At 32.8% G+C, this 15,588-nt stretch overlaps 1 protein-coding gene across 14 annotated transcripts in view; it reads left to right on the top strand.

The window, feature by feature from the left end:
* Grik2 (glutamate ionotropic receptor kainate type subunit 2) overlaps positions 1–15,588 on the top strand; it is a 657,782-nt gene that overhangs the window by 488,374 nt on the left and 153,820 nt on the right. For 12 of the 14 annotated variants that reach the window (XM_033763462.1, XM_010607179.2, XM_010607177.2 and 9 more), the window contains one exon: positions 14,027–14,250. In XM_033763462.1, coding sequence (XP_033619353.1) covers positions 14,027–14,250 — 224 coding nt within the window. The remainder of the gene's footprint in view (positions 1–14,026; positions 14,251–15,588) is intronic. The other 2 variants (XM_033763467.1, XM_019205005.2) reach the window with 1 other exon arrangement.

Raw genomic sequence — 15,588 nt, 5'->3', positions numbered from 1 at the left:
AAAAAAAAAAAAAAAAAAAATTATCATGTTTCCTGGAGATAAATACTACTGACATTTTGATTGTTTTTTCTCTTATTGATTTTATCCTTTTAAACTGTATATTATAGTACTTTTCAAACATGTACAAATAGAAAAATAAAGTGTAGTTCCAGGTATACATTACCAAGCTTTAAAAATTAAAAACTTATAGGTAATCTTGTTTCTTTACTTTCCCAGTTTCACAATTTTGAAATGGATTTTAGACTTCATTACATATCATGTGTATATATTTCATACTAAAAGAAGGCCTAGGAAAAAACTCATGCTGCCATTTTCACATGAAAAGAATTTTGAGGCCAGGAATTTAGCTCAGCGGTTCCATGGCCTGCCTTGCAACCGCAAAGACCCGAGTTCAATCCCTGGTATCCCCCCCCACAAAAAAAAAAAAAGAAAGAAAAGAAAGGAATTTTGATTAAGTTGTATCCAATCTACATTATTTATGTACATTTTCCTAATTGTCTTGTATTATTTATTCATTATGATTTACTTGTTTAAAACTGACACTTTAAATTTGTGATTTTTTAATAAAGATCTGTTTAATTTACAGATTTCCCTTCTTAGATTGTTTTACTTTAATTTGATTTTTAGTATTTTACATTTCATTGCTCATTAAAAGTTAGTAGTGTCCATTTCCATTTTATTGAAAACATGAGAAAATGCAGCTTAGTCATGCATGCATAGTGATTCTTTTTTGTTATACTTATTTAACTTCCCCCTTTTGGGACCACATAAGCTATTTATAATTACAAATTGGAAGGATCATCAGAAGGGTGATTTTGATTCTTTTTTATTTATTTAAGTGGGATTTCTAGAAGGTGATTTGGTATTCATAAATCTCTTGAGTAGCTCTTTTTTCATGGAATGTCCTTATTTCTATATCTATTTTGAAGAATGTTTTGTGAGATACGTTAATCTGGATTGGAAATTGTTTGCTTTTAGTGCTTGAAATACTTCATTCAAAGATCTTTTAGCCTTTGAAGTTTGTGTTGAGAAGTCTGCTGTAATTCTAATGGGTTTACCTTTATATGTGGTTCTTTGGGGTTTTTTCTAACTGCTTAAAAAATATTTTCGGATATCTGGTGTTTTAATTATGATGTGTCTTGTGAAGTATCTCTTTTTTTCATCATGGCTGGTGTTCTCAAAGCCTTGCTTAGTTGCATGCTCTTTTCTCATATTTGGGAAATTTTCTATTTACGATTTCTGCAAACAAATTACTGCATGTGTATTACCTTCTGGTTGGTCTCTCCTCCAAATAGTCTCAGTTTTGTATTCGCAGTGTCATCTAATAGCTTTTGGCTGAGCTTTTTGGGAGGCTTCTCTGAGTACTTCGTCACAGCTTACCATTTGTCCTCCATTTCAGATACCCTGTTTTCACATCAATGATTTCTGCAATTCATGAATTGTATACATCTTTTCTTATCTGTTAATTCCACCTGCTTTCTGTAGTTTTATATCTTTGATGAATTTGTCCTTCATTGCTTTGAACCAATTTGTTTAGGTCTTCCAATTATTTATTTGTTTCCCTCAAGTCCACATTGGTCATGCTGTCTGAAAATTCCATCAACTTTTGGGTCATGTCCAGCTTTTTTATCTCTTCTTGATACAGTTCACACAGCTCTGATTACTCGGTATTTGCTTTTCTTTCCAATTTTGCTTCTTGTAACTGCCTTGGGAGAGTTAGGAGAAACTTTGGGGTCTTTTGTTGCTTTGTTTTTCCATAACACCATGTATATTTATGTCTGTTTTATACTTTTATTTTTGATTTCCCCCTTTTTTTAGTTCTGAGCATTGAGTCTAGTAGGATGAGTAGAAATTATTGATGTGAAGATAATTTTAATAAGGTACTGCTTCCCTATGACTTGCTTTCAGCTTCATTTGTCCAGAGATAGTATTTACACCTTCAGTTAAATAAATTAGGAGATTTGGACCCTGTCTCTGTGTCTTGAGGGAAGAACTAGTTCTGGCTATAACAGCCACAACAAGTGTAATTGTATATCACTTGTAGGTGATAGACTTTGCCTTCACACTTTAATTCTTTACCGATACTTTTTTGCAGCCTACATTCAATTGTTATTAGCAGTTGTTCAACAATATGAAAGAAGAAGTATAAGGAAGAGATTGAGGGATGTGTGAAAGTGAATTTAACTCACTAAACTGAGAGATTTAATAGCAAGAATAGTATTAATAAAATTAGACATGGAGTCAGATTTCATTGAAAGGGTTTTAGTTGGATTGAAGGGTTAGTGTTGAGGTTTTTAGGAAGGCATTTTTGGAGGTGAGAATGAGCTGTAGGAGGAGGGAGGTGCACTTTGGGATTGAGGAAAGTTATAAGGCTGGCAGAAAATGTCAGTAAGTTTGTGCACTTTAACATGGAAAGGAGACAAGCAAAGACATGTGGCAAGGTAAGATAAGAAGAGCAAAAGGAATAGAATGGAGAGGCTAGAGGGTTAGTACCAGAGAAGATGAGTGACTGAGAGAGAGCAGAATATGGTGAACTAAAAACTGGAGAGGAGAAATTTAAAAGTGGGAGATACAAGTAAGAAATAAGATCATAGTATTGCTATGAGAACTTGAGTTAAATGAATTAGTGACACGAGAAGAGGGAGAGAACATAGCTACCCACTTAAAGCAAAGGGGGAAAAAAACCCCTAGAACACAAAATGTCATCAGGAACTCATTTCAAATACTCCAACTAGGGGATATACGTACCATTCACATGTGACCACTTTACCAAAAACCCTGGGTGTTCACACTATTTTGTTCTTGCCTTGACTGTGTACTTATTATATACAGTCTCACTAAAATCGCTGCTTTCCTTTCTAAAGCCAAGCCCAAGCTTCCCGTTTCAGGACTTTATTATGCTGGCTTGCAGGCAGATTCTGAAGCTGTCCCCATTCCTGGCTTAGTACCCTTCCCTTACCACCACCCACCTCTGGAGTGATGGCTACGCTCCATGGGTAGGTTCATGAACAAGAGGGGGACCACGGAGTGGAGAGCACACTCATTAGGGATCCACAAACGTGTTCACGCTGGGGAATTTGCAGGAGCGGGAAATGGCTGGTGTGGAATTACAAGAATCACTGATTCAATTTCAGGCAGGAGTCCGCAAACCTCTGAGGGTGTGAGTGTACAAGGGTGGGAATCAGCAAACCCTGTTGGCAATCCCTGTTTGCCCGTTCTATCCTCTCTCTGTCCAAGCAGGGTGTTTGTGTGTGTGTGTGTGTGTGTGTGTGTGTGTAGATTCCCTGCCCTCAGTGAGTGCTAGTGGGGAGTCTGAGGGAGGCACAAGGGATTGCATGGAACTAGGAATCAGAGATTCACTCTCGGGCAGCAGCCTGCAGATCCCTCCAGGAGTGAGTGTGTGCCCTGGCAAATCCTTGGTCCCTGTTCACTCGTTTAGCTTCTTTCTGCTATGGATGGAGGGGGAATTCATTTCCCCTCAGGGAATGCTTGGGATGGTGCTGCCAGACTGAGGTTTTTCCCATATACAGATCACAGCAGATATGATGAAGGGGCTGGTAGACGGAGTCTGACCCAGGAGCTCATGTCTGAGGCACTTGTGGTTCATTTTCTCCCTCAGGTTAACTGGAGTGATCTGCTAGTGGCCGCTCCCAGGAAGGGCACAGGCAGGAGAGATGTGGATCCACTGAACTGGCTCAGTTTCCCTCATACAGTTATAAACTTATTAGGTTTGATCTACAGATACTTCCTTTCCAGAAGATTCTCTGACAAGCTGCAGGACTCTCCTGCATTCCGGGTTCCCTGTAGCTTCAGTTAGTCCTCTGAGTACCTCTGACACTGTTCCTCCTCTAATCCAAGTCGGATTATCTGTTGTAGGTTTGTGTGTAATATTTCTGTGTTTTCTGAGGGAGATCAACAGGATGGTTGAAATGGGAGGTGATAGGAAAGGTAAAAATATGTTTGCTGCTTGTCTAGCATGGCCAGCTTTGAGCCTTTGTAACCCTTTTCTTTCTGCATCCCCTTTGCCAGAATTCTAGAATTCTTCCTAGTCTTGCTCAGGGCTTTTTTTTTTTTTCTTTTAACAAAATTGGATTGGAAAGGTTTCCTTTGTTCATGTTAAAAAGAATACCTACGTTTATTCTCTTAGTTGTTCTACTCCTCTGTGTTGATTTTCTTTTATTGTGCTCTTCTTTACTTGAAATTATATTTTCTAACTTTTTTATAATTAGGGTCTGTTTACTTCACTTGTTTGGCTTCTGCCGTCTTATAAATATCTAAACAGGTTCTATTACAGAGCAGTCATGCAATGATAAATATTTGTTGAATAAACTAGCGAATATTAATTTCAGTACTAATCTGTTCAATATTAATTTGACAAATAAATTAGTGAATGAATAATTTCAAACAGATGGCAGGATTCTAAATTCTCTCACATTTCAGAATTTCTAATATATACTCAATCATTGTAATTAAAAGCTTAAACTCTTAAATTATATGATTTCAGAAGTTTTACTGAACACTGGAACAAAATAAATCCTGTTATAAATATTTTTGTCCTTATAATTGTAAAAGTATCTACTTGTATTTTAAATAATGGCTAACTGCTTAGATATTGTGTTTGAATATTTTTATTAGAGTATTTTAATGCAGTATGTAAGTATGCCTGCTTAACAAATATCAATAGAAGGTATACTCTGTATATGTTCCGATTATGAATATCTAATGAATTTTGAAGTATTTAAACATAAAATATACATTTTACATTTGACTCATAAGATACTTTTGCTTAGTAATTAATCATATGAAAGTTCAAGCAAAAGTTTATTCTACTTTGTAAGAAGTTATCCTTGTTTGTTAGAGGTATACGGAAGATCATGTTATGATTTGTTCTCCATAGTACTTTAATAAGCCTAACACATGCTTTCAGGTAAGACTAAGTTTGAGCCATTTGTAGGAATATGGATGCATTTTAAGACCATAATGTTAGGTGAAATAAATCTTACACTCAAGTTTAAATATTAGATGGTTTATCTTATATGATAAATCAAAAATATAAAGAGCACAATAAAAGATAAATAATAGCAATTAGGAAGATAGATCTTTTACAAATATGAAGGGGATCAACAGATGAGGGAATGAAAAAAGGAATGAAGATGTGTATATGTACCAACTCTCCATGAAGAACGGAAACATTATGTATTAATAAAAAATAAAATAAAATAAAGTAAAGTAAAAATAAAAAGAATACACAGGCTATACAAAAACACCATCTAATATTTCTTTGCATTTTGGCCCGAAAAGTTTACAGAGGTATGATCTAGGAGTACTTTCCAATTTATTTATATAGCTTATAAGTTCTAACCACATTTCATCTCATCTTATTCCTTCTGTATTGAAATGTAAACTTCCCCGCATTTTTTAAAATCCAGAACTTACAAATGGAAAATCAAGAACTGTAATGTGGATTACTAAAAACTAGTGTTATCAAAATCTATGGTGAATATATTACAGTTAATCACCCTCAAAATACTCCCCCCTCTAACTTCAAACCTACTTATCCCATCTTGTTACCAATTTCTGAAAATGTTTTGGAAGTCTTTTGCGAGTTTCTTTAATCGTGGTATTGTGCCTGCATCTGTATACTGAAGCAGTTCTAAATGTTTACTTTTCATGGTCACATTCACTTTGGGGAAGAATCAGAGGTCCCCCCGTGGCAAGTCAGGTAGATAAGATGACTGGAGACATATCATAGTGGTAATGTTTTCACAAGCTTGCCTTTTGCTTGAATGGCACTCGAAAGCAGCATTCACCATAATAACCACACCTGTTAAAGGCACTCATGAGAGCAGAAGACCTCCAGAAATGCTTCAGAATGTAGTGAGAATGATAGCATAAATGTGTTGAAAGTGATGGTGATTGTTTTGAGGAGGATTAAAAGCAATGTGTATTTTACTGTGATTAAAAAAAAGCCACACATGGTTGTTTTTTATTAGCCCTTGTGTGACACCTGTCACTTTTTCCTCTTGAGCTTATTACATTTTCTTTATTGTTAACTATGGAGCATTTATGTGTTGGCTCCATTTAAATTCCAAGGTTTGTGAAATTAATGTAAATGTTAATAATTAATTGCTGCTCATATTAGCACATTTGACCAATAATTGAGGAAGACAGTAAAGTTGTAGTGTAACTGCACTCACATGTATTTCAGTGAAGCACTTATCTGACATTTCTTCTTCTTTTCGTGTTGATGCTGAGGTGAGCGCCTGAGAAATGAGATTGTCATAAACACTTTCTATAATATACCCTGTCTCAGGCTTGGTGCCTAGTTAAATTTTGATAATACATTTTGAAGAAATGGTTTCTATTGTGACAGTTATTCTAAATAAATGTACAAATAAACTAATGTCAAATTTGAAACTAATTAGAGATTGTGCAAAATTGTCATAACAATTGTTTTCAAACTTTATCATTTATTTGTTACATTAAATAGACTTAATTCAATGTGCTTTATCTATTATATACTAAAGAAAAGTTCATGAGCAGAATTGTAAGTTTGATATTTCACTAAAAATGTTTCTTGTACTTCAGAGTCATTTATCTTAGTTCTAGTAGTTGTTTCTTGGTCCACTGGTTGTGGTCTCATATCATTTAAACTGGGAAGTTAAAAAAGAAGATAGCAGAAAATATGAAGTCTGCCCCCCCCCAAATGTATACATACTTCAGGAGAAGAAAAACTTGTATAAGGTGCATGTTCTCCTGATTTAACACTTGCAGATTTACCTATGGGGTACCCTAAAGGATGTCATATCTCAAAAAGCCTACTACATCTCCAGCCCTTAGATCAGAAATTGAAAATGCATGTGCAGCAATCTCAATGAACACTTTGGCCAAGGTTACTCAAGCAGCAGTTATCCATACTAGTAAAGGTCTGGAAGCTCATAGCCAACACTTTGAGCACCTCTTGCAATTACAGAGGCCAAAAGTAACTTGTATTAATCCCATATGTCTCAATAAAGTTATTATTAAAATATTTATAGATTTTTTTCTCTGAAGTGTATATACTTTTTTGGTACACTGTATTTAGATGATAACATGATTTAAAATCAGTAACAAACATTTTAAGAATGTTTATATATATATAAAACTCTCAGAATTATATAACGTAACAGTATACTAAGTGACTATCTTTGGCAGAATTTTTTCATTTAAATGATTTTTAAAAAGTAGTATTTTAATCAGTAAATCATTAATATCCACAATCAGGAATAGAAAACCTCAGACACTATTGTTTCTTTTATTGCTATTCTCATAATTAGTAGATATGTTCAATTGTACCTTGGACTCCTGATATACATGAGATAAGATTACTTTTAAGTGAAACTTTATTTTCTTTTTTTAAAATTATCCATGTGTAAAAAATACTGTAATTCTTTCCTCCTAGCCTAGGAAGCTAAACTAACTCAATTAGTATTAAAAAGTAGTACATTCTGTGGAAATATGGCAGAAATAAAGGATAGTATTGTGATAATTGTAGTGATGGACTATTAATCCTTTTAACTATAGAACTGAGTATAAAACAAAATCACATTTTGTTGAATAAAACAACAAAAACAAAAAATTAAACCCCAGTCTTCATTTGAAAAGAAATCCCACTACACTTTTGGACGCATGGCTCTCCTAAGGTTTTCCTGTTGAGAAGTTATCTTCACAGTGGCCTCAGTGGCAAGTTTACTTAATATCATCTGAAATGAAGAGAAGGCTTACTTAAGCATTAATATAGTACAAACAGCTGTTGAAGCAGTAGCTGAAAGTACTACTGTTTGTGTTTGATTATTTTCTAATCGCTCCTATTTCAGGCTGTACAAGTAGAAGATAAATCACATTTGATATCTCATTTATTTACTTTTCACTGTATCAGTGTGGGGAAACTTTTGGTTTGGTGAAAAGAAACCACAGACATCTTTTTAAAATAAAAATTTATACAAGTTCAATACATATTAGGCTTTGTATAATATGAATTAAACCTAATTTATAAAAAAATTGATTTTCTAATACTTGGAATATCAGTAACTTTAATCTCATCAAAATTTTTCTTGAGTATCTATTTAGTGACTATTAGCATAATGCTATGAGGTTTTTTGTTTATTGCAATAACTAAAATCTAATTTAGCAAAGAGATATTAATCATGAAATATGTTAGTAATTACATACTATTATCTGTTATAACAGAAATAGAAAACATGCACATGGACAACCTCATGTGGTTTATTAATTCATCTTCCTCCACTTAATAATCCCAGTATTAACTATGTGATCCAGGATCTAGTTCCTGTTGCCACAGAGATGGGAAAAGAAGCAGTGGGCTGAGTTTGTTGGGGTGACAGGAGAGGTGAAGTGCAAGATTAAAATTAGCAATAGGGAGTTTTATTCATTCATTCATTTAAAATATTTAATAATTATTCTCTGCCATGCACTACCCTGAGCACTGGCGTCACAGAACAGGACAAAAAGAAAGAAACTGTTCAAAAGAGATTAACATTTTAGTGGAAAGTGGCAGGAAATTGACATGATTTTATTTCATACAATTTATTTCATACAATATTTTATGAGGAAAATAAAAACTCAGAAAGGAGGTAAAGGATGATAAAATGAGTGTTCACGCAAGTTATATTTTATGAGGAAAATAAAAACTCAGAAAGGAGGTAAAGGATGATAAAATGAGTGTTCACGCAGGACTCTTTTTAAGCAAAATCAAAGCAAGGCATGTGAATCAAGCAAAGAATAAGCCATGTGAACCTGTGAGGCCTAAGCTTTGCTCCAGGAGGTGGGGACTGCGGTGAAGGAATGGAGAAGGAGTCTGGGGACGTGTCTAAAACTTGGCAAGGCAGACAGAGTGGTCAGAAGAAGCATAAGACCGGAGGACTAATGGAACTGATAGTGACGGAATACCAGAAGACTTGTATCTTTTATGCTGTTCTTGAGTAGATGCTTTCTTACCTAATTTTTGTCATTGTACTATGAGACTTTAATCAATGGATTGCTCTTAGGTAAATAACTCTAAAGAGAACCATTCTGTTTTGTCTGGGTGTCAATTAACTTGAAATTATATTATTATCGAAATAAATCCTACTTATTGACTATGACCAGAAAAGAAATTTAATTTTACATTTCTCTTTGAGTTTTCTTTGAAAATTTTCATAAATTGAATTGAAATTGTATTCAGCAAACATTTACTAGGCAGTGCCTAGATGTCACATTTTTCCAGTCCCTTAGAAATGTTAAGTTCATTATGGTCATAAAGATGAATAAAGCAATTTAGCAGGCTTGTACAAGGAAGATTAGGGTATTAAATTTAAACTCACTAATTTAATGAAATAGCTTCTGCCTGTGTAACTTTGGGAGCTTTCTAGGGAGAGATGCTTTACCGTTCCTTCAGTATGGCGTTCTGTGCTTTGATATAAGAAAGTGTATGCAGGCCGCAAAGTGTTTATCTATACTTATAGGAAGAGGGGAAATACAATTACAGTAATACATACATTTAAATTGCTCACATCATATTGGCTGACTTACATATAAAATAATTAGAAATGACATAACAAAACATTATTACACGTTTTATGCTACGGTTGAATTTGTATCTATTTCTCTGAAGAGAAATTACTGTGGATAGAGTATTCAGGGAAGGCTATAATGGAGGAAAGTATTGCAGTCATCTGTAGAATTTGATGCTAGGAAAGAAGCATTTTTTTTTTTTTTTTTTTTTTTTTTTTTTTTTGGTACGGGGGATTGAACTCGGGTCCTTGCGCTTGCAAGGCAGGCCACCGAAATGCTGAGTTAAATCCCCGGCCCCCATCTGTAGAATTTGAAAAGTGGAGGAATGGGAGGATCATTTGGGGCAGGGAAATGGAGAACAATATAGCAGAAAAATGCTTGCTTTGTATTTAATGAGTATACAGTAACATAATGGGAAATGAGTGTGGCAAAGTCATTTTGGGGGCCATATTCTCTTAAAATCATGTTTCATGTTAACTATTCTGATTTTTTTTATTTGTAAAAAGGCAGTCACGTTACAAATTCAGTAGAGCTCTGGTGAGGATTAATGAAAGTGGTAGGAACAAAGAATTTAGCCCATTGTTGGTCCATAAAAGACGTTTAATACTGGCTTTTCCTATGATATTCCTGTCTTACTGCTGCCGTACTCCCAGTTCAGGCCTTGGCCAATTCATTCATTCTTTAAGCTGCAAACACCAGTATTATTGTTTGGTAAAGGTTTCTTGTCCACTGGTTTTGTCTATTGCAAGACTATGTTTCTTTAAAATCAGAAATCGATTGCTGAGTCAATTTTCATTAAGTCATATCAACATTTATTTAGAGATAATGTTCTTATATTATTAAATCTACCATTAGACTTTTTTGTCAAACTGTTGTCTTTAATAACATAATATTTAATAGGAAAATACCACAACTGTCATTATGAACACCTTTAATCTAACAACATTTTGATTAGCTTTCAAAATTATATTATTAATAGACTTGTCATGAAGCTGGATTTTATGCATAGAAAATGCAAGTGAGTATAAAGGTTAACTTCTACTATTCAACTGTTCAAGGCTTACCGAGATTCATTTATAGAATCTTATTATTTTTTTTTTTTTGGTACTGGGGCTTAAACTCAGGACATTGCACTTGTGAGGCAGGCAGCCGAACCACTGAGCTAAATCCTCATCCCTGAGATTCATTTAAGTGAGTTTTAAAAATACATTTAATGTGTAATTAAAAACTGCTTTTAATAATTGACATTTGGTCAAATTTGTGTGTTTAATTATTAATCATAATACTAAATTCTAACCAAATGATCAACATACATTAAATCATACTAAATAAAATTATTGTAAAATTATACTTATAAAATCAGTAGCCTCTGATTTCTAGGGAAATTTGAGGCATCTAGAAAAATTACGTAGAAAGTAGAATTTCTATATTGCCCCTCTAACTCGCCTTGCAGTTTCTTCTGTTATTAACATCTTCCATGAGCTTAGTATGTTTGTTACCTTTGATGAACATTATTAATGCATTTATTATTAAAGTCTATCATGTACATGATAATTCCTTGTTTGTGTTGCATGGTTATATGACTTTTCAATGTCATGTGTCCACAATTCCAAAGTCCTGCAGAATATTTTCATCGTGTTTTGTGTCATGCATTTCCACCATTCCCTCTATCTCCCTATGAACCCTAGGCAGCCACCAGTGGTTTCTGCTTTCTCTTTGATTTTACCTTTTCCAGAATATCATGGAGTTAGACTTATAATACATAACCCTTTCAGATTAATGTCTTTCACAGGGCAATATGCATTTAAAATTCTTCCTTTTCATGACTTGAACTCATTTCTATTTTATAATTGAATAATATTTTATTATATGGGTATAATAAACTCTGTTTATTGGTTTATTTTATATTCAGTGTATCAAGTTGTTTACTTGAATACTTTCTTTTGAACAACTTTTATAATTGAAAGTATTTTAGTACATGATTTTTGTCATTTTAATTTTATACTTTTAATTTAACTTTTATTTTGAACAATACTAATTAAACTTGAGGCCTTACAAACATAATATAATATAATATGTCGTATATATTTATAATATATGCTCAATAGAGCAACTTTTTGGAATTATTTAGTGGCTTTGTTCCATATTATTTGAATTATTTTATAAATTTGTTGATACAAGTAATAAATTGAAATTTTTATCACTAAAAAAGCTAGTGTTATGAACAGGTCACCATATTGGTCGCTATATTTCCTGAACTTATTTCTCCTATGTAACCAAAACTTTTCATTCTTTGATATACATCTTCCCACTGCCCACTCTTCTGCCCCTGCTCAACAAGCCACCAAAAGCTCCTAGTAACTGCTCTTCTAGACTTTACCTCTGTTATGTCAAATTTTTAAATCCCACATATAAAAAGAGTGTTAAGAGAAAATTAAGTATTCCTACCACAAAAATGTTTACTATGTGAGATAACAGGTAAATTAACCACATTTAATCACTCCATAGTGAATATGTATATGTCAAATGAATATATGTATATGATGACATCGTACACCAAAACATATACTTTTGCCAATTAAAAAGGCTCATTACTTCAATTCTTCTGCATTTCTATGCTTTATCAGTGATGAAATTTTCTTTTTGTTATACCCAAGGGGAGAAAAGTACCAGAGCGAAGTGTCACATGGTTGAAAAATGCTGTATCCTCAACCTCCAAAACAAGACCAAACCACTTTATCTTGTCTCTATTCTTATGTGGAGTTTGTATTTCTTAAATTATCACTTTTTTTCTCTAACAAAACAGCTTACTTTCTCAAGGTGATTTTACTTCCTTCTGTCTGTCTCCTTTCTCTAGAAAACAGCCCTGACTGATTTTTGTATTGACCTTCTAAATTATCAGAGATTACAATCTTATCAATTACTAGTCTCACTTCTGTATATTTCCCTTTCTCTCTCTAAAAACTCTTTCATGAGTAACTGAATGAATGAATGAAGGAGTAGTTTTTCCATGATTCCTTCACTAGTTTCTGAATCTCATGGCATATTTAAATTCTAAATCAGAGACTGACAGCCTCTGTTTATATTCTGGGTCCAATGCTCAGGTAGCTCTATGAGAGTAAACACATTTCTATACACATTTCTCAAGATTTCAGTTTCCATTCCTGAAAAAGGGAATAGTAGTAAGTCTGTGTGGGGATTTTAAATATGACAGTTCACATGAAGTTTGCAATACAGTACCCGTTTCACAGCAAATGGCTAAGAAATGCTAGCCATTATTATTCTTGATATTTTCCTTGACTTATGAATATGAAATGTAATGATATCCTCTTCTTGGGACCTTAAAATCATTTTTTTTAGTTTGCAGAAATATGACTTTATAACTATTTTTTTTTTCTTACCAGGAATTGGGCTCAGGGCACTGCACTACTGAGTTACATCCCTGGCCCTATAAAATGCTCTTAAAGATACTCTCTCCAACATCTAAGTGCTTTCTACAAACCACAGAACATGTATACAGAGTAATATTACCAACAAATTTAGCGTTTTAGAAAAGTTTCTTCCCTAAGTTCTTCAACACTGCTTAAGATGTTAGAGGAAACATGAGATAGTTACTTTTATTCTTTTATACATTTTTCGGTTGCTCTTTAAAATTAGAATTCCTTATTTATTCTGAAAGCTTTATGTTTATCAAAAATAAAAGAAATGTAGCAATACAGCCTCTCATCATACATGCCTTTGTTATTTTAAAATATAATTACCTCTTGCAATGTATTACAGCATAAATTCATTACTGACAGATGGTTATAATGTGGTGACTGAAAAGCATTAGTAATTTAACATATTTAAGCTACCGTGAAGAATTAGCAACTTTGTGAAAATTGAAAAACTCATTTCCTAATGAGATTTAGGCAAAGCTGCAAGGATTTTCATTAAATAATATAAAACAAATTAGAGGGATAGGAACAAAACCCAATAAACAATCACATGAAAATGATTTTAAGAATGTTTTAACTATTTAAAGGCTAAAAGTTTTTAATAACAGGATTTTAGTTTTTCAAAATTAAAAAAAAAATGTTTCTTGATTCCCTGATAGTCTTGCGTGGTTATTATTGCAAGCAGAATTTGACCAATGTATTTAGAAAAATTTTAATTGATATTAAAAGAATTTTAAATGCTTTTAAAGTGACTATGAAAGGCTCAGTTTCATAATAACTTATGAATTGAGTATAAATCACAAGTTCTTCAGTTTTTTTCTTGTTCTGTAGTATTTTCCCTATTATCTAGTTAAAATAAGTACTTGTTAATGCTGAAACAAACAGAAATAGAGCAAATCAGATACAACATTCAGAGTGGAGGAATATTTCAAATTTTGAAATGATTCTCAGGTATAAACACTTGGTTTATTTATTTCCTTTTTGCTTGTGACTTAGCAGCAATTTTTCTTTGTTTTGTTTTTTGTGTCTCTCTACAGAAAGCTGACCTTGCAGTTGCTCCACTGGCTATTACCTATGTTCGAGAGAAGGTCATCGACTTTTCCAAGCCCTTTATGACACTTGGAATAAGTATTTTGTACCGCAAGCCTAATGGTACAAACCCAGGCGTCTTCTCCTTCCTGAATCCTCTCTCCCCTGATATCTGGATGTATATTCTGCTGGCTTACTTGGGTGTCAGTTGTGTGCTCTTTGTCATAGCCAGGTAACATGCTCACTTTTGTGATTTTTTTGGCAATTGTTACCTCATTTTTCTAACTAATAATTGTCAAAAGTCACAATCAATTTTACTTTTGTTCTTTATTTCCCATGGGGTGCTGAAGAATAATAAGCTTTTAAGAATCTTATCCACACATATCCTCCTATAGATGAAATCTGCTGCCTCTTAGGGGCAGAAAGTATGCTGGTTTTGTCAATAAGCTATAAATGTGGTAAAGTTTACCATTAATCAGAATTCAAAGGCAGTGCAAATTACTATGGTAAAAAATATTCTCTTCTTTGGAAGAATTCTTTTGAATCAAAAAAGCGTGTTTTGCTAAGTTGAATTAATAATTCAGAAATAAGAAAAAAGTAGCAATATTTAAAAGGACTCCTTTTTAAGGAACTAAGACTAATTTAACAAGCTTTCTGCTTATTGAAATATCATTATGGTTTCTTCATAAAATTTTCACGATTAAATATTACAAAAATTACATAGTGTCATTGGCATATATTTCAAGTTATAGGATCAGAAAACCAATGACTTCTTGAAATTACAGTTTTATATTTTTATAATGGCCCTTTGATCTATAATACATTTCATTTTATGTTGTATTTACTCCTTTATTGCTTTTGGAGGTGGAAATTTGTAAACATTTTCATTTATGCATACCACAGTACCAAACTTTCCATTCCTAGATCCTTTCAATATGACTGCTTTCTTTTGCCTTTAGCTTAGAATCAATCCTCATGCTTCTAATCTCTATTGTATATCTAAGCATACTGAAAGCCACAAATTCATTATGTTGGGTGAAATTTTATGTTCTATTAAATATCAACAATATTCAATTAAAGCTGAAAAAAAACAATATTTCTGAGTAAAACATAAAGTGTAATCCCACATATAATTTTTCATGTTCATAAAAAGTCTTATAATGTATATCTCTGTTTCCATGTTCTATAATCAAAATCAGATAAGCAGTTGTCTTTTTAAGAGACATATAGATTATTTTGATAAATTAATCATTGAGAATATTTGTCTATCCTTGAACTTATTCTCTTTTTGATGAAGTAAAATATATTTCTTAGGTGTAAAAACTAGTTTTATTTCATTCAGTTAAAAAGGAAATAAAATCAATTTGATTGTAGTTTAATTTTTTTTACATTTTGATATATTTATACACAATTACGACAAATGTATCCTTTTTTACAACCAAGTTCAATATTGTTTCAACTACTTCAGATAATTAGCATCTGTGAAAATATGTATAGGAACGTTGTAGTCATGTAGCTTTTTTTTTTTTTTTTTTTTTATTTTGGTTTAAATTTAGGTTTTTGCGTTTGT

Source organism: Fukomys damarensis, unplaced genomic scaffold (genome assembly GCF_012274545.1).
Source record: "Fukomys damarensis isolate Sample0158 unplaced genomic scaffold, DMR_v1.0_HiC HiC_scaffold_14, whole genome shotgun sequence".
In the NCBI taxonomy this organism is placed as follows: Eukaryota; Metazoa; Chordata; class Mammalia; order Rodentia; family Bathyergidae; genus Fukomys; species Fukomys damarensis.
The sequence above is the reverse complement of the archived record's forward strand: the minus strand, read 5'-3'. Positions and strand labels throughout refer to the sequence as shown.